We start from the raw sequence: 22,926 nt of genomic DNA on the forward strand, positions 1-22,926 counted from the left end.
GTCTTGCGTACTCGGAATCTTTGAGCATAGGTACCTCAAACCCAACCTCAGGCTCTGGCTTCCAAGAAGCCTGTGCCATTCTACGCAGTACATACGCAGTAAACAGTGCAGCCCACAGCGGAGACCAACTGACAAGTTGACATGGACCTGATTGACGGGTGAGAATCTCGATGAATTGCCAGGACCTGAGCGAGGAATGACGATTGTCGAGCAGGGCCAAGGAAGACCTAGACTCCAGCTTCTGGTGGTCCACAACGGCGCAATTGGCGAATGACGTGCTGCGCCCTGGTCCGATATTACAACATCCTCTTAATGCCAGGGCTATCCATCGCAACTTCACGAGGCCTGCGAAAGTCCCATATGGATTTACGGGATACCGAGGGTCGAAACTATCCGTGGACAGGTCATAGCAGCGACTGTCACTACGATAGTTTCCTGCTATTACGACACGGGCAGAACCCCACTCAGGTCAATGCACCACAACAAACAGTCGAACTCACGCCCATGGGCTGCCTAGGTAAACACTGTTTGCTTTGTAGTGGTTGTCATAACAGAGCAGCCACACATCTACGAATACGCACGGGACATCAGGAGACGAAAGCTGAACTGCGACAAGAGGATGCTTTTCGATACGCGGGGCGGTATCTTGTCCATTCATCCGGCGAGGCATATCAGGTTGCTGAAGCTCTTCCCATTCCGATGCAGCGCCATGGTCACCGTGGGCTTGGCTCCTTCAAGCGCTGAGTATTGTTGGTCGAGAATTGTCCTCATCAGCACTTGCTCGTCTTCCAAGTTCCGACCCCGCAAAATCTAGCCCCATCAGTTTGCTGCCTGGAAATTCGATCTCAATGACAAATGCAACTTGTTTCTTAAGGAGGAAAAAAAAAAAGGCTGGGGAATGTGGACGTCTTCTCCGGGAGCCGCCAACGTATCAACGCTGCTGCCCAGCTGAAGCCGCAAAGAGAAGCGCGTTGCGAGTTGCCAGGCTCCCTCTTTGACTTGATTCAGCCAGCACCTCGTGTCCGTTGGCCATATTGCCTGCCAAGCGTCGCTGCTACAGGGAGACTCGATAGCGCGAGACCATTGTCGCAAGTTCAGAATATTGTAGCGAAACGCTGGCAGCCTCACTCAGGGCAACGAAGCGCCTCCTTTGAGGCTGGCGGGATGGATGGAACTTGGTGAATGACTCTGCTTCTATCAGGCGGATTTCTGGATCTTGGCCAGTCAAGCCCTTGGCGCCCATCTTGTCGTACGCACGCCTGCTACAGGGGCGGGGTAGAACGAACGTCCTCTCCCTGTCTTTCGCCGCTAGATATAGTACTGCCCCGAAGTCCCGGAAGCGCCTCGACCGGTATGCCAGTTCGCCTGGGCAACGGACATGGGCAAGCCATGTTCCCGGAGTCGCGCGATCATCTCCTTTTACCTCGCCTCATTGGGATGTGTCAAAGCAGGCATTTGTTGACTCGCAGCTTGTCGATCCCTTCCAGTTCCTGGCTGAACGACGAGTACACACCTAATCGAATACTCCGTGGACGGCTACCTATACGTACTGGTTTGAGGCTCCCGACGGCTCCAAGATTCAACAAGCAGCTTGGGAAAAGGCGGGCCGGCTTTGAGTTCGCCGTATCGACGAGGTTAATTTGAATCAGCTTGCCGGCATCACGGTCACATCGTGCTTTCATCATGGCCAGACTCATCCAGCATCGAGAGTCATTTTGCACCCACCACTTTCCGCGTTTTCATGAACAGAAGCATGTTCTTCTTTGACATCGACATCTCAGCCCTCTCTTTGACAGCTGCACCCTGCTCCGAATTGGCACTGCCCCCGTCAGCGCTGCATGTGTTGTCTGAAGGAAAGGAATGCTACGGGTACAGCCCCCTAGCATCACACTGCGACCTTGGAGCAAAGATCACGACGCGGAGCCCCTCTCAAGTCTCAACTCGCAGGTCTGAGCTCCGATACCACGTGTGTCCGGCATTATCCACCAACATTCTGAACAAGGATCCTCCACTTTGGCCAACTTCTAAATTTTGAATTTTCAGCAACGACTCGAATGCAACCTCGTTTTCTGGCCGCCCCATCATTGCTTCTTCTCGGATAATGGCACCACATGCGGCTTCCAGCATCGTCATCTACCTTGGAAGCAAACTCTGTTCCACGTCTCGCAAAGATATCGAGGTCTAGGGGCCAGTCTCACTATCAGGTGGCTCCACGGATGACAACGCTGGTCGGCTCGTCCTTCCTATCCTGCCTCCCGTCTTGTTACTCCCGTCTCAAGGATAGATGCCACTGCACCGGCACAACATCAAAGCCGTATGGCACAAGGGCGGGCCACTGCGAAGCTTAGACAAGAGCACAGTCATCCCTAAGAATCGCCAATGCATTCGTAACGTCTCGCTATTCCGACAGACTCTTCCCCTCGCTGTGCGGAGAGAGCTCCCACATCTCTCTCGCCTGGTTCAGCGCGTTAACGGCCGTAATATCCAGCCGTCACTGAGAAGTTGGCTGATAACCGCGAGAACTCGCAACGAAACTTCTTCTTCTCCTCCGGTCTGCGCAATTTCTCGCCATGACCTTCTTGCCTAAAAGTCCATCTCTACAAACGAAGTCTTCCTACCTTACGTAGCAATATGTCTCATACTCGCTATCCACCTGGCTTCGGTGCCGCCCGAAAATGTTTCCAGTCGTTAACTGAAGGGATGTGGCTTCTGAGTATGCCGGCCGACCTGCATACACAGTATACGGCGGGTTTGGCGAGAGCTCCTCCCGGCACGAGAAAACTTTTTACCATCCACAGTGCCGTAGCACATCGGATGCTTTCGTCTCTCGAATCACTTCATCTAGGCCTGCCGGTGGAATCTCAAGGCGGGGCTACAGATCCTTCCTTGCTGCAGCGGAACAGGCTTGCTCGCTTATTGCATGCTCGACACTTTTGCCTGGTACCTCTGACTTGACCTAACACCGTCCGTCCATACGCCGCTGAGCTCAAGCCCTAGTTCACTCAGCAAACGGCGTGGTTCGCGAAGAGGGACACCGGCCAGCCCCGGTGGAACCAGATAGGGACATGGCACGCCCAACCATTGCCTCCTTAAGATCTGACGACATCTTGTTGGCTAATCGATCTAATGAGATGTGATTATATCATAATCACGATGGATGGAGTTCTCTTGTGCGGGCCAGGGAGCCCATTCTGCTATTTCCGTTGGCTCTCGTCCCTTTTGCCTGTCATTGGGCAAAATGTGTAGCGAAGGCGAGAGCTTTCACTCCAACGGTCTTCGGTCTTCGGTCTACCTGTTCGCCCCTCTCGAAGCCGGCAAGCGGCGCAAATCCCGTGGGCGCTTGCCCCAATAGTCCTCGAGGCTGCGCCGTCGACCGGAGACGGGCCAGCCTCGAGAAATTTGGGGCCGTTCAGAACCTGGCAGACCGAGGCACCTGGGGTTCGACACCCTCATGAGAGCACAGCCATTGATTGTACCCAAAGCTTGCATCTACTACACCTAACTGGTGCAGCCGTGTCTAGTGTACGGAAGAGGGTGTGCAGCGTCACAATCTCTGCAGTCTGCACGCACTTGTTGAGTCGATATTCTCAAGCCCGCCGGTGCGGTACCTGGATTGGACATGAGGTTTTTTCCCCCTTGGTCTTGCGTCCCTTGCATTAGTCGTGCCCTGATGGAGGGTTGGATTTGCAGTCCATTCGCCGATGCTGAATTACCAAATGCAGAGGGGACGGAAGCGAGAGGGGAAGACACGGGTGGCCGGTGACGGGCATGACGGATACCATCCGGTGCCTGGGCTCTAGCCTTAGGGCTCCGGTAGAAGCGCGCGTGGAAGCCTCACCTTGCAGCAGTACCGCCCAATTCTTTTCTCTGTCAGTACGGTTGCATCGAGGAAGCCCACAGGAAGAAGGATCCCTCATCCAACAGCCTCTTCGCTGTGCCCACTTCACATGTGAACTGAAAAAAGTTGCATACATCCATGTCAGGGAACGAAGCCGGCTGACCGGGTGGGGGCCCGACGATTCTGAATTTCTGACGGGGGATTATGACCGAACAGAAGGCCGATGCGGAGGCTCGCCTGAGTCTTCTTTGGCCTTTGAGTTGAGCCTGCGTGAGTGGAAGACCGGTGCCTTTGGACCGGCCTGGACTCGGCCAAGAAGGAAGAAGGAGAAGAAGAAATGGAAAAGGTACTTCCATTCTTACAGTTAGACATCAGCGGTTTAGAAAAATCTGCATGCGGCGAGACTTTTCTCGAAGTTCGAAGTCATCGGTCGGCGGCAAGCCACAGACCCATCACCGCAGGCAAGCCGTCAAGCCAAGGTCGGCACTCGAATCTCAACAGAAAAAGGCAAAAAAGGGATCAGAATTTTCACTCTCCGGTCCCGACGGAATCCAAATTCGGATGATACAGTGGCGGTAGGTTACTTCTATGTTTGGGATGAAAGAGGGTAGCTAGCGAGGGGCGTGGCGTCCTTACCTGTAAGCCATCCGTTGAAGCGGCTTACAGTTCCCTCGGAACCAGGCTGTCGACACCTGGATGATGCTGATGTCGCGTGCGCCCCCTCCTCTATTCGGTAATGATGATGGTTCACGGGTCTACTTAGACTCCCAACAGTTGATGCCGGCAGATACGAGGGAAATAACGGCGAATAATTTCACAAGGTGGATGATTTACTCGTTCAATGAGATGAAAGGTCGTCTTCAACAAGACATGGATGGCCTTTAGGCGGTTCGGGTCAAACAGGCCGCCTAGACAGAAGACCACGAAGTTCCCGGCCTTCCTACCGGAAAGCTCGGTGCGCTTCTGGGCGGTTTCGCCTCTCATTCCAGGCCATCCATCGTCATGGTGCGGCGTGTGGCAAAGAATGGGGTGTTTCTTTTGGGACTCCGTCGCACGATGCCACGAGGCGTTGCGGGAGACATCGGCGCCAACAGTTGGTGTCACGATTGCGTGTGTGCACGGGCGAGTGTCCCCAAAGCGGTAGCATGGTTGGAATTCGATGTGACCGCAAATAGCTGTCAAAATCTTTAGAGGAACATTCCTGCGACGATGATTTGGATTCCAAGGATCCCCGATATTGGGATTGGTGGCGGCGATCCCTGGGAAACACTTCATGGCGCTTTTGGGGGCTGAAAAGTCAATTGAGAGAGAGGAACGAAAAGCCAATTCCCGCTTTGGAGCTATGGAAGAGTCTTTCTCTCATTTGCGTTTCTCCATTCAAAGGAAGGGCGCTGCAGCGTCAAAGTCAAATCAATAATACCTTACTCAACAGGGCCAGCAAGCCCAGAATCCGACATTGAAGCCCGGACTGGCCAATAGAAGGGGAAAGCGACAGCAGCTTGCGCGCGAAAAAGCGAATGGCCGAGTCTTGCGCGTTGGGACTCTTGTCTTCCCTATGTTTGACTTACACCGAGGCGCATGTAGAGCAGAGGATTCGATGCTAATTCCGAATAACCACCCGTACCTTACAGACTGCGCCCTCGTGGCAGCTTGGACTGGCGCGCGCGCACGCTCAATCGGGGAATTCTTTTTTATCTTTATCCTTTCGGGACCGAGGAATGCTGCGGGCTGATGCAAAGGTTCGGCGCCACCAATGTCTGAGACCCCGTGATCGCCCGTCAACCCGCGATAAGAAGAAAGCCGCAGATTACTTTCTACCTTACTACGTCTTACCAAGGAGATGCTGTGCTTTTCGCTGCGAGACATTCGAAACCCCGGAATCGATCGATATGTGATCTCGGGGTAAGGGGACGACGGCGCACTGATGGGGAATATCGAGCGATAAACTTTGGTTGCGGAGACCTCGAGCTGGGTTCACTTTTCGGTCCGGCCTAGGCAGATCGAGAGAATGTTACCAATTGGTAAGGCCCTGGTCCGGTTTGTATTGTAGCTTCACCTCAGGCCCAACCGGTGAAGGGCAAGTCGTTGGTGACGACGCAACGTCTTGTAACTGGTACCCTTCGAGATGCAGCGTCGTGGCCGTTGGCGGTAGTCCGCGGACTGGGGAAAGGATTTGCCCAACGGCATGTCAGGCACAACGCAGTGCACTGCTACTTTGCCGCTCAACAACTGTCGGGAACGAGCGTGATCCTTCGACACGATGCCACGGCTGCTGCTGGTGGTGATGTTGCCGCCGCGGCCATCACATCACATCCCGTCACTGGCCAGGTACCCTCGCTCCCCCATTGGACCACGTGTGGCCAGCAGCGATGCCACGTCCGATTTGTGCCTCGGGTGCAGCATCGCAGGACAGGGCTCTTTTGTCTTCTTTTTTAGGTTCAGGCACGAGCAGGACCCTGCGACGTGCGAGCTGAACTCTGCGCTCCTCCCCTCATGGTGAGAAGAGACGAAATAATCTCATGTCCTGCAGACGGCATCTGTTCGTTGGGATGACCGTTCGTCTCTCCTCCGTGGGGGGGAAAGGACGGGATGGAGGGGGTGTGGACGTTGGTGTTGGGTGTTCACCACGGTTGATGCGGGTGGGATGCGCTCAGTCAGAGTGGTTGGTGCCGCGGTTCGCGGAGGTGGGATTCCGGGGAAAGACGGGCTGGTTTCAGAGCCGGGAAACTTTTTTGCGCTTTGCTTTTACAGAGTCGAGAACTTCCAACCGCGACGCGGGCGACGACGCGTATGGTGTGGTGAGCTTACACACTTTGTGTGTGTTTTCATGGTTCTTTGGGTTGTCACTAATATTTTACACGAGATTTTGCGACGGTCTAGCTTTTTTGGTTCCTTTCGCGCGACGACGCGTACAAACTTCTACCGAGGCATGGTTGGCTGCGACTACTCGACTGGATGTGGGACAACCTCAATGCGCGCGAATCATCAAGGGGGATGGATTGGAGGAATTTACCCCCGAGGCAGAAGGCATACATCAAGGCCTGGTTGCTATTTAGCTTCTGGATGTCCAAGCATGTTGTGGCGTCGCGTCATTCGCCCGGCCAACGGGAGGCAAACCACGGGATGGGACGGGGCGCGCAATCGGTGACGAGATGTTGATTGACGGGCAGTGTAGTGTGCCTCGGGACGAGCGGGAAGGGCAGAGATGGCGGGCGTTTGATGGGTCAAGCTTGATCGGTGAGCGACTGGGCCTTGGTGAGTCCTGAAGGCTCGGACTCTTTGTCTTTTGAGAGTGGCATTGACACGATCATTGCTCTTGGGATAATTATCCCGCGACAAGATGAGGCTTGGTTCCGGAGAGCGAAGGAGGAGCGATGCCAGATTCTGCAATAGACGCGACGGGGAGATAGGTTCGGCATGCTACGCTGCGACAGACCCGGCGGATGCGGACGGCGGGTGTGGATTGCGGGACGGACGGTAGTCCTGCGGTGGTGGGGTCGCGCGGTCCATGTGGTTGCAGGAGGAAGGATTTGCGGTCCCGGCGGTGCGGGCGCGGCATCGCTCTTTTGTGGTTATGAGTGAGTCTATCCGTTGCAACATAATTATCCCACAGAAGGGGAGGAGGAGGAGGAGGAGGAGGAAGAAGAAGGAGGAAGAGGTCTATGCTGAGTTGTTTGCTCAAGCGCAAGCGCGACATCGGAGGCGACATGTCGATTCGCGCGGCACATGCACGGAATGCTGCGAGACACTAGGCAGAAGGGCACAAGCCTCGAGGCAGCAACAGAGGATGAGGTCTGGACCTGGCCGAGCGCGGGTGTCTCTTCCCTTCTCGCTCTTCGTGCTGGAGGGTGTTTTGACTACCCTTTGTTGGTCCCTTTATTATTCCCGTTTGGTGCCCACGGTTCCTTACCTCAGCTGGGCTGCTGGTTGAAAGACTGATAAGGGTTCTCTCCGCGGGTAGAGCTTTGAGGGTCGAGGATTGAGGGTTCGAGAGGATCTATGCGCCTGTCTGTCGCTGTCTGAGCATGAGCGTGAGCAGTATTTTGCCCCCCCCCCCCCCCCTCGTCTGAGGGTTTGGCAGGCCTAACGGGGAGAGATTCCGCGGATGCCGGGTCCGAAGGTAGGTTGAGCTGTGGCATCTTTGAAGGTGAGAGAGGGATAGGATATGTGAGGGTTTGGAGGTTCTTTGGGACCGAGACGCTTTGCTCGGATGGGATGTAATGTAGGAGGCTTTTCCGGGCGTCCTTTCGCTTTTGCATGAATTCCTCGGTCTTTTGCTCGTTGTTGTTGATTTGGGGGCATGGTCTGGTATACGCCTGAGAGCTGCGACTGACGGCGTTGCGAGGGAGGTATTGTTGATTTGGATATGATGCTCTTGGGCGACGGAGGCGCAAACAGGACGAGGCGTCTCTGTCTATCTCACGTCACTGGGGACATTGAGTATGGTTCGCACTGGGACGAATTGCGAAACGTAAGGCAAGGCTGCATGGTCCGCCTTCGGCATTCGCGAGGCGGACTGTTCTAGGTAGACGTTTTATGGACTTGAGGAGCTAGCTAGCAAGCCCAGATAATTCGAGGCAAGGTAAGGTGAGGTTAGGTGAGGTGAAAGATTGGCAGCAGAGGGCGACTTGAGTCTGGTGGCTTTTCCGGATCGTAGGCAGCAGCGCCGAAAGCGGGGTCGTTTGGCCCCCCCACCAAGTATCGTCTCAACGTCTTCGTGAATCGCTTCGTGAACAATGGTGAAGTCGAGCTTTTGAAACTTGGGATTTCGTTTATGACTCATCCTACGGCACAGCAAAGCCGATAAACGTGAGAGTTTGAGGACGACGTCTATAAGGCAACTCGCCGCATCTCCCGTCAGCGCTTTGGAATCTCGACCGTCCACCTTACGAATTCACATAACCATGGCGCCCCGGAAACGGCCCAAAACATGCCAACACACATCCATCGTCGTCGACGCCTCAGCCTACGGCCGCCACAGGGCAGGGTTCCTCCGCGTACCCGTTGAGAAACGTGTCGCGGCGACGACGAGGTCTGGGAGGGTTATCCCGGTTGCCGACGCCGATGCTGGTACCTCCAATCCCGACCCCAACTCCAACCCCGGCCGCAGCGCCGGCTCCGGCTCCGGATCTGACGGCCCCGCACCACCTGACCCCTCCACTTTTCCCGGCCCGCTCGTCCTCCCCGACGACGACCTCGCGCTGGAACCGCGGTATCCGCCGCAGAGTTTGAGGGCGTGGGCTTCCGGGGAGTGGAGGAATCGGATTACGGGGGGGAGGAAGACTTTGTATGTTGCTGATTTTCCGGGTGTCGAGGGGGATGTTGGGTTCATGAGGGAGTGGGAGGTTCCTGTTTTAGAGGGCGTTGCGACGGATAGTTTGGGGCAGCCGAAGGTGGAGGATGTGGTCTCGTATTTTGAGGCGTTTTACCATCCTCTTCCGGTGAGGGTTCTTCCTACTGCGTTTAGGTTTGTCAAGTGGGATGAGGAGGGCGTTCCTCGGGGGAAGGCGAAGGAGAAGAAGGCCTTCATGATTGGTCTCGCAACAGGATCTTCCGTCGTCGGAATCAGATGTCGCCCGTCACCCGACGACTTCGCCAAATACCAACTCAACCTCAACGACCTCCTCGACGTCCTCTCAGGGGTTCTCCCGGGCGACGCGTATGCCGCGTGTATGCTTATCGCGCAGGATCTATACGAAGACGAAGATGATGATTTCTGTTGTGGGCGGGCGTTTGGAGGGAGTAGGATTTGTACTGTCAGTTCGTTTCGGTATCGGCCGGCGATGGATGGGGTTATGGGGGTTGAGAGGGGGCATGGGTGGCCTGCGAGCCATTGTGGGCGGTTTGTGATGGAGGCGCGTGAGTGGTGGGAGGAGCAGGAGGAGATGGAGATGGTGAGAGAGGGGGAAGGTGGGATGGAGGTGGATGGGAGGGGGAGTAAAGGGAAGGGCAAGGGGAAGAAGGATGGTGGTGGTGAGGAGGTTCTTGTTGATTTGAGGAAGGTGAAGGGGACGGCTATGGGCGCTGCTATCTCCGCGTCGAGGAACGTTCTTGTTCCGAGGGAGGTGTCGCGGAATAAGAAGCTGGTGGAGGAGGATCTGTACGGTATGTGGTTTTCACGTGTTGCGAGGACAGCGGTTCATGAGGTTGGTCACTGTCTTGGGATGGATCATTGTGTGTACTACGCTTGCGTCATGCAGGGTACGGGAGGGTTAGGTGAGGATTCGAGACAGCCGCCGTACTTTTGTCCTGTTTGTGAGGCTAAGTTCATATGGGGTTTGGGGGAGATGGGTGTTGTTGAGGGGGGAAGGGGCGGGAGGTGGATGGAGGGGAGGATGAGGGAGGTTGAGAAGGAGAGGATGGAGGTTATGAGGGCATTTTGTGAGAGGTGGAAAGGGGTTGGGATGTTTGCTGGATTTGGTGGGTGGTTGGAGGCTCGGTTGAAGATGGAGTTTGGGGAGAGGGATGAGGCGGAGGTATCAACACGTGTCTCGAAGGAAGTACGGGAGGTTGAGGTTATCGTGATTGATTCGGATTAGGGGCGACGGAAGGTCAGTGAAGGGGTGTGACTGTAGTAGAGATGAATTCTATCAAACGTCACAGCTGTGAGATAAAATGTCCCATGCTACCAGATGGCATTGATACATATATATATACCTCTTTAAGTAGTATAGCTATCCCACCCTTTTTCACCCCATATTCGTCCACAAATAATCAGACATAAATAAAAGTTGGAGAAAGACTAGAGACGGATGTGATGACAACTCTAGCAGTTGATAAGATACTTAGGACAGTACCAACGACGGGGTAGCTTATAGGTAGCACGAGAGAAGAGGCAATGTCGTCTCGCTGTTGGTCGCCTGGGAAGTATGCCTCACTTTCAGAATGGAAGCTGCGATTGGTCAGATTCACACCGAGAATAGCAACTTGCAGCAACTTCGCCGCTTCAGCTCTTGCCATCATTGGCCCGTTCAAGACGTATCCTGCAGGCAGAATCGTCGGACAGTGAGCCTGCTTCAAGACGACTTTCTTGTTATTTCCCTCCCAGTCACGCTTCTACCAAATACCCCTCACTTTCGATCGCTTCACCTACTTTCTCGACAACGCTTGGTCCGGCAACGAGGCATCTCAACACGCCTGACGAATGTGCCCTTCGAGGCCCTGGAAGCAATTGCACTCTTACGCAACTTGGCAGCACTTTCCTTCCTTCTTACTTGTTGCCTTTGCGACCCTGACGCTACGGAAACATGACCCCACTCGAGATCATCGGCCTCGTCAGTGCCATCATCACATTCATCGACTTCGCGGCCGAGAATGTCACGGTGGCACGGGAGATTGGGCGGACCGGGTCCGCGACGTTCAAAGACAATGCTGATCTGGAGCGTCGGGTTAAGCTCGTCGAGGAGCACGTCGCGGGACTCATCCCGAAGGGTATTGGTGCGCCAAGGGATACAAATGAGGCCCAGCTGCTGGATCTTGTTGAGGAGTACAAGAACCACACAGTTCAGCTGATGACCCTCCTGGCTGGGCTCAAGTCAACCAAAAAGCGCCACATTCTATCCAAGATGGTCAAGGACTTTCGGAAGAAGAATGAAAAGGAGACACTCCAGAAGGAGTTGGATGATTGCAGATCCAGGATCCATTTGCAACTCACTCAAATAACGAGGTAAGAAGATTGGATCAGACAACAAGGAAATAGACGCGTGCACCTACTAATGATTCTTCATTTGCTTAGAGCGGGATTGAGTCGCCGCCTCGATGAGATTTCGGCCCAAGGACACATCAACGCGACTGAAATGCAGCATTTGGGCAAAAATATCGAGGGCCTGCAGTCCAACATCGAGCTATGGAAACATGTTCCGGGTTTGGTGGAAAGTGTCCACGATATCCTGTCCCGCTCGAAGGAGGCTGTCGAAAGCAATGCCCAGCGCTTGATTTTGGAGAAGCTCTACGTCGGCGACATGACGAGGAGGTTCGATGAGATTGAACGCGCTCATGAAAAGACATTCTCCTGGCTTTTGGACTCGTGCACACCGTCCAAAAGCGATTTCGATTCGAGCGATGGGTCCGAGTCCAGCTATAGCGATGGCTTAGGCCATGTGTCTCGAGGAGACAATGAGTCGCCCAACGAAGGCGGCCAGAACTCCGATCAATCCGAGGTACCGGGTTCTGGTGCAACATCAGACGCCTCTTCCTACGAGAAATCCAATTATCAGTCACACGTGTCCTTGAAAAGAACTGCTCAAGAGCTTCGAGCACAAGAAAGTCTAACAGACTGGTTAGGTCGTGGAGGAGGCATCTTCCATATCTCTGGCAAACCTGGTGCAGGAAAATCGACACTTATGAAGTACCTCTGCCAAAGTACAGCTACGGAATCCTATCTCAAAGACTGGGCTGGAGAAAAGACGCTGGTTTTGGCAAACTTTTTCTTCTGGAAGCTTGGGTCCACAGCTCAAAAGTCATTAGATGGACTACTTCGGGCGCTTTCATACTCTATTCTGGAGCAAGCCCCCGCCCTGCTCGAGACCGTGTTTCCAAAGCAATGGAGTAAAGCTTCTCAAGGTAAAGCGTTTTCAATCCAGAGCTCCGAGATTGAGTCTGCCTTCTCTCATCTTTTGCAACACACGGCGTTCTTTTTCTCACACAAGATTGCAATCTTCATCGACGGCCTAGATGAATTTGACGGAGACCATGACAAGATGATAAAGATGCTTCGAAATTGGTCTAGGAGTGTCTCAGAAGATATGAAGCTGTGCGTTTCAAGCCGTGAATGGGAGGTCTTTCGACAGAGGCTAGTCAACTGCCCTGGTATTCGCCTGCAAGACATCACGAGCCGAGACATCGAAGCGTACATTGACAGCGAATTATCCGGCAATGAAGAATTCAGATCACGTTCTTCGGAGAACCCAAGAGTTGAGTTTCTTGTAGATCAGATCAAGAACAAAGCCGAAGGCGTGTTTCTCTGGGTAAAGATCATATTGAGAGGTCTTAAAGAGAGTCTTCTTTCCGGAGAACGACTGGAAGATCTCGAGGCAAGACTCGAGGCTTTACCTGCAGGCCTTGAAGAACTCTTTGCGTCAATTCTGGCATCCATAAGAACCGGGACTCACACCAACAAAATGGATAGAATGAGGGCGATGCGAACGATTCTCCTCGCGGCGGAGAAGGAGAGAGACTATACGAGACGACAAAACCCACCCCTGAGTCTAACAGAACTTGCATTCCTAGACGATTATGAGAAGGATCCCAACTTCGTTTTCAGCTTCCCAACCACGAAAGACGCCACTGGAAATTGGGCCTCAAGACAAGATAGGGCTAGGCGGTTGGTCTACCAACGTTGCATGGGCCTACTTGAGGTACAATCTCCTAGAGGTGATGATCGACCACGATTGACGAGGGGTGTATGTGCCTTCTTCTTGGGGTATACAAGGACTTCTGTGCAAATCACATCGCGGGACGAGAACAAGTACAAAATAAACGAAAATTACAATAGCGAAATCAAGAGCAGCCTGCAGAACGGTACTGCACGAATCCATCGAGAAGGAAAACTTGAGATCATCGATGAGGCGGACGGTGCATTCCTGCATAATCATGCGTGGTACAGCAACCCTCATAAGCTTAATGATGAACACCCTTCCAGCGAGCTGGTTGTGTGCACACATCGATCCGTGTTTGAGTTCTTGTCGCAGCCACACATTAAGAGTCTCATCGACACCGAAGCCCAGTCCTTCGACTTGGCTGATTTCCGACTCCAGGCTTTCTTGGCATCTTTGAAACTATTTCGTCCCTGCAAGTGGTTCGTCTCGAGAAGTATGGTGGCTAGAATAAAGCAATTTTTTTGGATTTGCTTTGCATTCCGCGAGTTGGCCCAAGATCGGCTACTGACTTTCTGCGAAGAACTGATCCGCATTCTGAAACTTCAAACCCCGACTCCAAGCATCGGACTATCCATAGTTCAGACAATAACGTCTCAACTCGATCTATCCGAACTACTTTACGCCATAGAGACTGATGGAAGCCTGGGTATTGCTGTATACGTCGATCTTATGGCAGACTCATGGCCGATCAGCTTGGATAGTGGGTTTTACCAACTGGGACGTCGAAGCAAACGGGGCATGTATTACAACATGCTTCTGGACTTCTGCCTACCTGAGATCTTTAATTTTTTCTTCGAAAAGGACTGGATAAAGACATCATATGAAATGAGGACATGCGAGTATATCTCCAAATGTTTTGAAGCAGGGGCAGATCCTAATGGGCTATCTCTACTCACAACTCGATCGAAGATGAGTTTAACTTGCTGGCAAGCATGGATTATTGTATCCATCGCCAACATGGTCCTTTTCAAAGCATGGGTGCCCTACCTCAGGCTGTTTTTACTCCATGGTGCGGACCCCATCGTTTGGGTCCACCTCGAGAGCGATAAAATATTCCTCTGGTGGCATGATGCGTCCCAGTGGCACGAAGTTAGCGGTTTCTACGGCATGGAAGATGATTTTCTTAATGACGTGTCAAGGATCTGGTCCGAAGTGAAGCATGCCAACACACATGCAGAAAGCGGCGCAAAGGGGTTTGATGTGTTACTTCGGGATTTTCTTCCAATTTGGCTCCAAGAAGACAGTGCGGAGCTGCAGAAACTCTGTGACCGTAATCAAGGATCAAAACCTATCTTGCGGCCACCTCCTTTTAAGATAGAAGAAGAACTCTACTAGTGGGTTGGACAATATGTGGTTTACGACAGTGCTCGTTTCTAAATCTTTCAAAACAATGCTTGGAAGGCATGTAGCAATGCCTTTATTTAGCCATCACATGCAGTCATACAGTCCAAAAGGGTCTTCTACCTTGATAGCTCTACATCTTCGCGGACACATTGGGTCAAAGGGCTCACTGGTACCTTAGTACTACTACTCCCCTTAGTGCGAAATGTGACCGACGTAGTCATAAAAGTCGATTTTCCGCTGCCCTTCTTTACTTCATCTCCTTCTTTCGTCTTCGCCTACTTCACTTGCATGCCAGCACCACTCGGAACTGGTCGACAGCTGAAGCCTGGAAGATCGTCACGAAAAAGCTTGTAATTATAGGTGAACATAAATTCGAACGAGGCATGGAGTTTTTATCAATGTCACGCGATGAAGCCGAGCTCCACTTCGCCGCAAGCGATTCTGCCCGAGTCGATAAAGTGACAGTTGGCGCTGCGATATTGCGACATGACACTCCGACCCCCAGCATCCTTCTCCTCAAACGCAACTCGGACGAGAAACACTATCCAGGCATTTTCGAAATACCCGGAGGAAAGGTCGACGCAACGGACCCAAATATCTGTGACGCCATCATACGCGAGGTTATCGAAGAGACCAAAATGAAGGTATCGGATATTGCCACTCCGTTGTCTCACATAGGATACACGACGGAGAAGCTCGAAAGAACACCGACAGGGCAAGAGAAGATCGTGAAGCGCCATGCTCTCCAGCTGAGCTATGTTGTTACGGTCGAAGGAACAGGCTTCCAAGTTGAGAAGAAGGAGCACTCGATGGGGATTTGGGCCACCCGTGACAGTCTCAATCAGATTCCCATCACCTCGGAAATGAAAAAGCTTGTGTTGGAAGCTCTGGACTTTGCGGACGGCGTACGAAAAGCACTTTCACGAGAAGGAAAGCATCTGTCTACAAGACGAAAGTACGGAGTCAGGAACGTTTGAAGTCCGGCTCTAGGTGACTTGCGACACGAGCAGTCTTCTGAACGAACAGAGCTACGTGCTTCGCGATTTTGGACTTCGACAAGCATCTACCTTCTATTCACTAATACACGAAGCTATGTTGCCATCGAAATTTCCTTCCTAACAAACCATCGACAAAGATTCCTCAACGTGCTTCCACTCCTTCACATCCGGCTGCCATCTGAACATCCTGCCGGACACATCCCCTTCGCGACTGAAGCGCACTTCGCGTCTCGACATGCGTGACCACTGTTCCGTATCGTCCCCTTCGTTCACGTTTTCCGCCTCAATCGCCACATTTTTCAGTGCGACATTGTGAAAAGCCCTACTGTCCCAAAGCCCGTCTCGACGGTGATACTTGCCAAGCAGCTCTGTCGCCTCTCGTCTCACGCTGTCTTCTCGGCATCGACACGCGACAATCAACAACGGCAGAGTAGGACCGTTGTCCATACTGAAAGTCTCGGTGCATCCGCCGCAGTTTTGTTGCGCCGACAGAACGATGCGACTGAGCTGGACCATTTCGCGGAATGATGGCGTCATCATGATCATCATCTTGATATCCTTGTAGCTCAGACTTGAGACATCGGTCCAGAGAGTGAGGTACTGTACGCGCAAGTTACAGGCGTCCACATAGGCGTGAAAATTGTGTTCCTGGTTCGCCTTTAGGGTGTCGTAGACACCTTGAAAGGCATTTTGCCAACGTCGTAGATGGCCAAGGAACTCAGGAAGCACAGCGGCCAGATCATCCAGGTGACTCGGAGATAGATCTGGCCGTACGTAACTGCCCACCAGCATCTCCTTCGAAAGTCCGTCGACAAACATTTCCGTGTAGATGGGACATCTATGACACGTGTAATGCTGCACGACCCTCCACCAACGCCGTGCCATGTGGACATCTGTGAAGACGGTCGGCATCTCCTCGACCGCATAAGTACGTTTGCTGCCCCGACAACACCAGCTGATTTGCGAAGCATCCTTGGTGTGCAGCACGTTGTGCGACCAAGCCTGCATCGTCAGACCCTGAAACACCCACGCAGCATCGTCGCACACTGCACGAATGGAGTCCGTCACAGGACCGTCCTCGACCAAAGAGCGCTGGTTGAAGTAGGTCTCCATCATCTTGTAAGCATGATTCACATGCGACAGTGCTGCGTTGCGGTCGCCGTGGAGACACTCGAACGTGACGAAGAGCACGCAGCAGACGATGGCCCAGAGCATGTTCTCGCTCGACGGTTGAGAGCTGCGAACGAGCTTAATCGCGCGGCCGTATTGCTGTAGAGCGAACTCATAGTGCGGTCCGTTGGCGTGGAGCTCCTTCCTGGACCGCCTGATGAGCGATGGAACGAGGGCGCGGGCCATCCCAGCCATGGCGAGGGCTGCATGCTTGATGGCTGGCTCGCGGCGCGCGAGCTGCGGGACGACACGGACCATGATGTCGTTGGGGAAGAGATAGATATTAGCCACGAGATGCTGCCAAAAGTCAAAGTAGACCTTCTCCTGCGGGTTGCTGAAGAATGCGGACTCATAGCCGGGTTCCCTGAGGACAGCAGCAGGCCAGACCCGCCAAGTTCCCTTGGAGATGATTAGACGTGGCTGGGCATGACGATCTGGCTGTTTCTGCTGGAATTCATAACCTTCACATACGCCAGGCCCTCGAGGCGACTTGGTGCATTTCAGACAAAAGGGGCGAGTTTCATCGCATTTGATGTGTCGCCGTCTAGAAGTCAGGTCAGCGTCAATAGGACATGGGGCCAAAACGGTGCAGCAACTTACTTGCACGTAATGCAACCCGACCGCACTTTGCCTGCACAACTTCGCTTCACTCGTGGTCGCTTCCCCAGAGAAAACGTAGCCATCTGGGGAGACATTCCCGGGACTCTGCAGACCAATGTTAGACGAGCACGACGTTACGTTGGCACATGTGGCGTAATTACCTCTTCTTCCCGCGCCTCACGGTCGGCAGCGGGGCAAGCCCATCCGCCGGGTCCGGACTCGACGACATGGAGTCGGAGCTCGATGCAGCGGGCTTTGGTTGCAAATGCGAAGCGTCCATTTCGAGGAAAACATGTAAGATTGGAACTTGCGTAAGCTTCGATGGGGGAGAAACCGTTTTAAACCAAACCCCAAGTTGCCGCTGCCTGCTGGATATCACTCCGAAGTTCCGGCTATCGTCTGGGATTTGACCGACTAGCGCTGTAGGGCAGAATCCTTCGAAGGATCGCCGGTCACTCCCCAAGCTCCCGTCTCAAAATCTCACCTGGGACAGGGGCTCTAGTATATCCCACTTGGCCGATATTGATCGACCAACGAACCTTAAGAGGAGAATTGTCTAAGGACGGCTTACATGTGCCCGCAACACAGCGAATTTGCCATGACTATGCCAAGTGGTCTAGACTCGATGCGACCAAGGGATGCCCAAAGCAGCACACGGTAATTCTGATAGCCAATCATACGATTGAGCGCCGTCTTTGAGACTTCCTCAGCCACAAAGGATCTCCTACTTTGACGGAACGAATCTCCCCATTGAAAGGGAGAATGTGGTGGCTGCTGCAGAAGCTAGGTATCCCCGATCGTGACAGGAAGATTGCAACCAATCACCGTTCTTGACCGTTCGGCCCCAGCCGCCTTTGAGTTTACGACATCGGATATCTCGCCGCCATCACTCATCAACACATATCTGGGAAAGATGGAGAATAGATTAATAATTAATCGAGGCAATCAGACTTCTTGTATCATTGAACATTCAATAGGCATCACGATGAACCCATAGCCAAACCTGTAGATGGCAAGGGGATGCGACGGAACTGCCGACACTTCCTTAGCATCTCCGCTCTATCTCGGCATTGTTTCTAAATGCGAGCTTTCCCCAGGGACCGAAAATATCAAAAACGCATGCGCTCAGTTTCTATTGATAAGTCGTGTCAGAATCTGATGGCGAAGAACACAAAGGGTGCCTCTGCGCCGCTGAGAAGGCGGATCCGTGGAGCTCGGTTTCGTCTGCAACTCACCTGTTTGAGACGAGCGAACTCAGAATGATGTCAAGAGAACTCAAAAGGCTCAAGGACATTTCTTGCCCCACACACGAGCATGAAACAAGTAAGAAGAGATTTCAATTGCACTGAGCCTGACTTCGACACCTCGATGCCATTCCCGAAGTATTCTTCCTCACGAGATCGATCAGCAGGCTCAAAAGAGACTATGCATAGCCAAAAGATGCATCTAGAGGTTCGGCGATGTGCCGAGACCGACATCCCCCGCGTCTTCGAGATAGTTTCCCTGGCCTTTGCCAACGACCACGAATTTGTCGACGCAGTCTTCCCTGAGCACAGCACGTCCGAAGGCCGCAAATTGGGTAGCGAGCGTATGCTTGCTATGTTTCATCGGGATCCTTATAGCATCTTCCTGAAGTGCATCGACACGACCACTGGCCAGATTGTGGCGGCTGCAAAGTGGAACGTCTACAAGGGCGGCCCTGTCCCGCCGCTGCCTGAGCTTGTCGGTGACTACTGGAAGAACGATGAGGAGAAGAGATTTGCACAAGCTATCTCTCGTGGCTTTCTTGCGCCGAGACAACGAGCTATCGAGGAGAGCGGCGCAAGATTAGTTGGTACGTTGGAGAAGCTCGTACCTTACCTGATTTACTTGAAAATCTGAAGCTAATCTTTGGTTCTTTTCCGCGAGCTATAGCACTCGATATGTTGATGTGTGATCCTCAGTTCCAGAGCCAGGGAGCGGGGAGACTACTAGTAAGAGCCGGCCTTGCTATTGCTGATGAGATGGGTGTCGATGTAAGTCGAGGCTTGACTTTCTAGTGTTGTCCCATCAAGAAAAGACTGGAGGCTGATTTTATGATACAGGCGGTTGTAGAGGGTTCGGATCGAGGGAGAAGACTTTACGCATCGGAGGGCTTTGATGGCTCCCATTATGTATGTCCCGTACCTGATGAGTTCGCCGCACGGCGTAAACAAACCTACTGGTGGATGAGGCGACCCAAGACCAGTATCTAAGAGATTCACATGAACTTAAGCTTCATGTATTCTCAATGATCATCGATAATGGTCGGGGCTAAGACCTTTGATAAAGCTCGGGATGATCCAACGACTGGAAGCGCCAATCTTTGTGATGCGAGTAGCAATTTGCCAATGTCTTCATGCTGCTTCAACTTTCAAGGAGTCGCCCACGTGCGTTTAGGAGCTCCTGTTACATCAAACTTGTCTGTGCCGGCGACCCTGATCAGCGGTCTTCATGAGCAACGGTGTCAACTCATTCATATTGCAACCTAATTGGAGTTACCTACGGATACTGTGGCTAGAATAAGTACGTCTACTCACATTGCATGCCTAACGCGGTCCTCTTATCAATATTGCGACTGAGCGACCCCGTGCATTCTGGTTGTGGCCCAACGAATGCCGATCATATGTCAAGTTCGTAAGTGTTATTGGGTAGTTGCAATTCGTCACTCGCCGTAAGCTGCATCGATGCGAGGGTAGCATGCATAGAGGCCGGGTTGGCAGAGCCTGCTTCTGGGAACGAATCCGGGAATATATTGAGTTCACCTCCGTTCTCTTTGATCCAATCCGTTCATTTCCATTACTCTTTTTTTGATTAAGTGTTGGGAGTCCTCCAGGTTCTCGGTGTATCGTTGCTGCCACATGAACTATCGCTCCGTTTTCAAAGGGCTGTGAGATCCTTGACCTGCTCTCTTGAAGGTCTTTCGAAGATATTCCTTGAGGCAGCACGGCCTTGCATAAACGCATATACGCTTCGTACCGCCTGTCGTCAATATGGCTTCCGACCTAGAGGAGGCAAAGACTCACCTCAGAGAACACGGATGGGTTCGTGTCCCGTCGGTTCTCACAACAGAAGAGGCTGCTGGCGTACTTGACCGGCTATGGAAGGCAAAAGCAGCGGCTGAAGCTCGTGGCGAGGACACATACCTGTCGTTCCTGGACCCCAACCCCAGCAACGTGCGGGTGTTCTACTTGCTAGAGCTCGACAAGATCTTCCGTGAGCTCATTGCTCACCCGACTGCCATCTCCATGGTCAAGGCCGTACTGGGGGAGAACTTCCTCATCAGCAACTTCACTGCAAACATTGCCCGACCCGGATCGCAGAGTATGGCCTTGCATTCGGACCAGAGTATCGTCTTTCCCGATCCGTGGCAGAACGTCTGGGCGCTCAATGTCATCTGGTGTCTGACGGATGTCAACAAGGAGAACGGTGCAACCCAATACATACCCGGATCGAATAAGTGGGTTTATCGCAAGGAGGTGCCCGATAATGCGCCAGAGATACTAGTCTCTTTCGAAGGTAAGGCCGGCGATATCATTGTCATGGACGGTCGTGTGTGGCACACCTCTGGTAGCAACATCACCGAGGATCAGGATCGGGCACTTCTGTTTGGATATTACACCGCACCATTCATGCGTCAACAGGTCAACTGGACAGCCAAACTTCCCAAGGAAGTTCAGGATACCTGTAGCGAGGAGCTGAAGGAGTGGCTTGGCCTCAATCCTGTAGGGAATATTGGCATGACGGGAGATCTGAGGTATATGTCGGTGCAGTACCCTGACGATAAGAAGAAGGCACGCGAGACGGTTGCGGCTGGTTGACTCCGCAAGTCCAGGCGGTTTAGCTTTTCCATATTTGTCATGCCGGCCACAGAATCTATTTTAATCAATCTTCACAAAGGAAAACATGCCTCGGTAGAACGGTGCTTGCCGAAACTTCATGACATTTTAATACAAAGATGTATAGTGCATTATCGACGCTATATCGGCAATCACTCTGTTATCATTTCGTTATCTTTGTTACGCATTGTGCTTCCTCAAATGCTACGTTAGTGGACGAGCCATGGTCTTCAACATTCGTCTCCTAGGTAATAAGCGTAATATGTTTGAAATTGGAACATTAAGGTACCACAAGACTTCTGGTCCTAGGTACTACATCAGGATCAATGTCATAAACGCGTTCAATGTCCGTACGTCCTTAGTGATAGACACATTATGACCACATCACACTGAATCACTGATGTGTTATCTAGCATAGGTCTTGAATCCCTCGTTCCCACGCTTCAGTCTGTTCACCTAAGGCTTCAAGAAGACAGGAATGTATATAAAAGGAAAGAACCGCCAACTTCGTTTTCAATTGTCCGTAACATATGCTACATCAACTGCACTCAGCGAGGCATTTCTGAGACTACAGCGAGACTTCACTACTACCTTTATCCATCACCAACCATCACAAACTCCAAGATGCAATTCAGCAACATATTTATGCACACTGCCATGTTCGCAGTCAGCGTAGGATATTCCCTTCCCTCATTCCAAATTTCCGTTTACTGACTTAAACCAGGCTTCTGCTCTCCCCAATCTAAACCAAGTCTCGGAACTTCAAGCCCCTATTGATGGCTACGACATCGTTGTCCCACAATGGGAGGTCCAGGCCGCCCCTGGAGGCGCGAAGTTGATTCTTTCCGGAACGGTCGAGCAGGTTCTTGCTGAGCTCCAGGTCATCAACTCCAATTACGCGGAGGACTTTGACCTCGACTTCGAGCTTCCCTCTCCTGCCGTTCACAAGCGCAACGACTTTGACAGCGCCGCTTTCGCGTGCAACGTCACCAAGGCTATGGCTGATCAGAGTATCATCGCCAAGGGTTCCAAGTACCTCAGAGGCGTCAAGGGAAAGCCTCACCACCCACCTGGTCCTAACACCTGCGCTCGTGTGAGCTGCAGCTGGAAGTCCGCGATTTGGTGGTGTAACCATGTAAGTACACTAGGAATGCCATCTTGACAAGGCTATTTTTAAGCTAACTTTCTGCAGGCACAGACTCCGCGTGAGCTTGACTCTTTCGGTGTGATTGCTGACGGTACGGATCATATCATTCAAGTCTGCAAGACCAACGGTGAGTGGATCGATGGTCAAACGTGGCATAAGGATAAGTGGAGTGTCATCGTTGGCCGCGCCGACTGCTAAGTCGAGTGAGCTAAAGTGTCTGTTGAGAGAATATGAGGTTCGGGAGTCCAGTGATAGAAGGAAAGGGATTGGGGGTAAATCTAGATCATACGCCAGCATGTCTATTAGCATCGCTCCTTTAGTTTAGAAACGTTCTACCAGTGATTGAAATCCTGGTTTCAGTCGTTGAAACTCTTTCATTCTCTCTTAAGATATGTGAACATGAACGAGCTATAATCTGGGAGCTCGGTTACTTCTAACCAAGGTAGTCCGCATCGTTCAACTTCCCCATGCACGGTCTCTGAAGCAGCTCGACCCAGCATCTCGAGAAAACAGTATGCTAGTTTTGACTAAGCTTCTGTCCCTGACCATACTTTCCTTTTCGAGGTAAAAGGCTGGTGCAGATTCTCTGGATGCT

At 52.4% G+C, this 22,926-nt stretch overlaps 11 protein-coding genes across 11 annotated transcripts; 7 read left to right on the forward strand and 4 right to left on the reverse strand.

Annotated features, from left to right (window-relative positions):
• Positions 1-4,424: 4,424 nt before the first annotated feature.
• On the reverse strand, positions 4,425-5,113 carry CABS01_12697 (uncharacterized protein; the record flags this gene model as incomplete). Its single annotated transcript, XM_060546049.1, has 2 exons — positions 4,425-4,520; positions 4,673-5,113. The coding sequence occupies 2 exons, from the start codon at positions 5,111-5,113 to the stop codon at positions 4,425-4,427; spliced, it is 537 nt and encodes a 178-aa protein (XP_060396280.1).
• A 1,009-nt stretch (positions 5,114-6,122) lies between these two features.
• On the forward strand, positions 6,123-6,312 carry CABS01_12698 (uncharacterized protein; the record flags this gene model as incomplete). The annotated part of the gene is made up of 2 exons (XM_060546050.1): positions 6,123-6,219; positions 6,281-6,312. 2 exons carry the CDS (start codon positions 6,123-6,125, stop codon positions 6,310-6,312), a joined length of 129 nt encoding a protein of 42 aa, XP_060396281.1.
• An 851-nt stretch (positions 6,313-7,163) lies between these two features.
• CABS01_12699 (uncharacterized protein) lies at positions 7,164-7,397 on the reverse strand (the record flags this gene model as incomplete). Its single annotated transcript, XM_060546051.1, has 1 exon — positions 7,164-7,397. The coding sequence occupies one exon, from the start codon at positions 7,395-7,397 to the stop codon at positions 7,164-7,166; it is 234 nt and encodes a 77-aa protein (XP_060396282.1).
• Positions 7,398-7,749: 352 nt separating this feature from the next.
• CABS01_12700 (uncharacterized protein) lies at positions 7,750-8,097 on the reverse strand (the record flags this gene model as incomplete). Its single annotated transcript, XM_060546052.1, has 1 exon — positions 7,750-8,097. One exon carries the CDS (start codon positions 8,095-8,097, stop codon positions 7,750-7,752), a length of 348 nt encoding a protein of 115 aa, XP_060396283.1.
• Positions 8,098-8,742: 645 nt separating this feature from the next.
• Positions 8,743-10,377, forward strand: CABS01_12701 (uncharacterized protein; the record flags this gene model as incomplete). The annotated part of the gene is made up of 1 exon (XM_060546053.1): positions 8,743-10,377. The coding sequence occupies one exon, from the start codon at positions 8,743-8,745 to the stop codon at positions 10,375-10,377; it is 1,635 nt and encodes a 544-aa protein (XP_060396284.1).
• A 708-nt stretch (positions 10,378-11,085) lies between these two features.
• On the forward strand, positions 11,086-14,550 carry CABS01_12702 (uncharacterized protein; the record flags this gene model as incomplete). Its single annotated transcript, XM_060546054.1, has 3 exons — positions 11,086-11,504; positions 11,574-13,648; positions 13,736-14,550. 3 exons carry the CDS (start codon positions 11,086-11,088, stop codon positions 14,548-14,550), a joined length of 3,309 nt encoding a protein of 1,102 aa, XP_060396285.1.
• Positions 14,551-14,957: 407 nt separating this feature from the next.
• Positions 14,958-15,536, forward strand: CABS01_12703 (uncharacterized protein; the record flags this gene model as incomplete). The annotated part of the gene is made up of 1 exon (XM_060546055.1): positions 14,958-15,536. The coding sequence occupies one exon, from the start codon at positions 14,958-14,960 to the stop codon at positions 15,534-15,536; it is 579 nt and encodes a 192-aa protein (XP_060396286.1).
• Positions 15,537-15,674: 138 nt separating this feature from the next.
• CABS01_12704 (uncharacterized protein) lies at positions 15,675-17,607 on the reverse strand (the record flags this gene model as incomplete). Its single annotated transcript, XM_060546056.1, has 3 exons — positions 15,675-17,271; positions 17,328-17,432; positions 17,489-17,607. The coding sequence occupies 3 exons, from the start codon at positions 17,605-17,607 to the stop codon at positions 15,675-15,677; spliced, it is 1,821 nt and encodes a 606-aa protein (XP_060396287.1).
• Positions 17,608-18,767: 1,160 nt separating this feature from the next.
• CABS01_12705 (uncharacterized protein) lies at positions 18,768-19,561 on the forward strand (the record flags this gene model as incomplete). Its single annotated transcript, XM_060546057.1, has 3 exons — positions 18,768-19,161; positions 19,242-19,342; positions 19,412-19,561. The coding sequence occupies 3 exons, from the start codon at positions 18,768-18,770 to the stop codon at positions 19,559-19,561; spliced, it is 645 nt and encodes a 214-aa protein (XP_060396288.1).
• Positions 19,562-20,338: 777 nt separating this feature from the next.
• CABS01_12706 (phytanoyl-CoA dioxygenase) lies at positions 20,339-21,166 on the forward strand (the record flags this gene model as incomplete). The annotated part of the gene is made up of 1 exon (XM_060546058.1): positions 20,339-21,166. The coding sequence occupies one exon, from the start codon at positions 20,339-20,341 to the stop codon at positions 21,164-21,166; it is 828 nt and encodes a 275-aa protein (XP_060396289.1).
• Positions 21,167-21,808: 642 nt separating this feature from the next.
• On the forward strand, positions 21,809-22,529 carry CABS01_12707 (uncharacterized protein; the record flags this gene model as incomplete). Its single annotated transcript, XM_060546059.1, has 3 exons — positions 21,809-21,856; positions 21,909-22,319; positions 22,377-22,529. 3 exons carry the CDS (start codon positions 21,809-21,811, stop codon positions 22,527-22,529), a joined length of 612 nt encoding a protein of 203 aa, XP_060396290.1.
• Between the last annotated feature and the right edge of the window lie 397 nt (positions 22,530-22,926).

This window comes from Colletotrichum abscissum (genome assembly GCF_030869225.1).
Source record: "Colletotrichum abscissum strain IMI 504890 chromosome Unknown Scaffold_39.1, whole genome shotgun sequence".
NCBI lineage: Eukaryota > Fungi > Ascomycota > Sordariomycetes > Glomerellales > Glomerellaceae > Colletotrichum > Colletotrichum abscissum.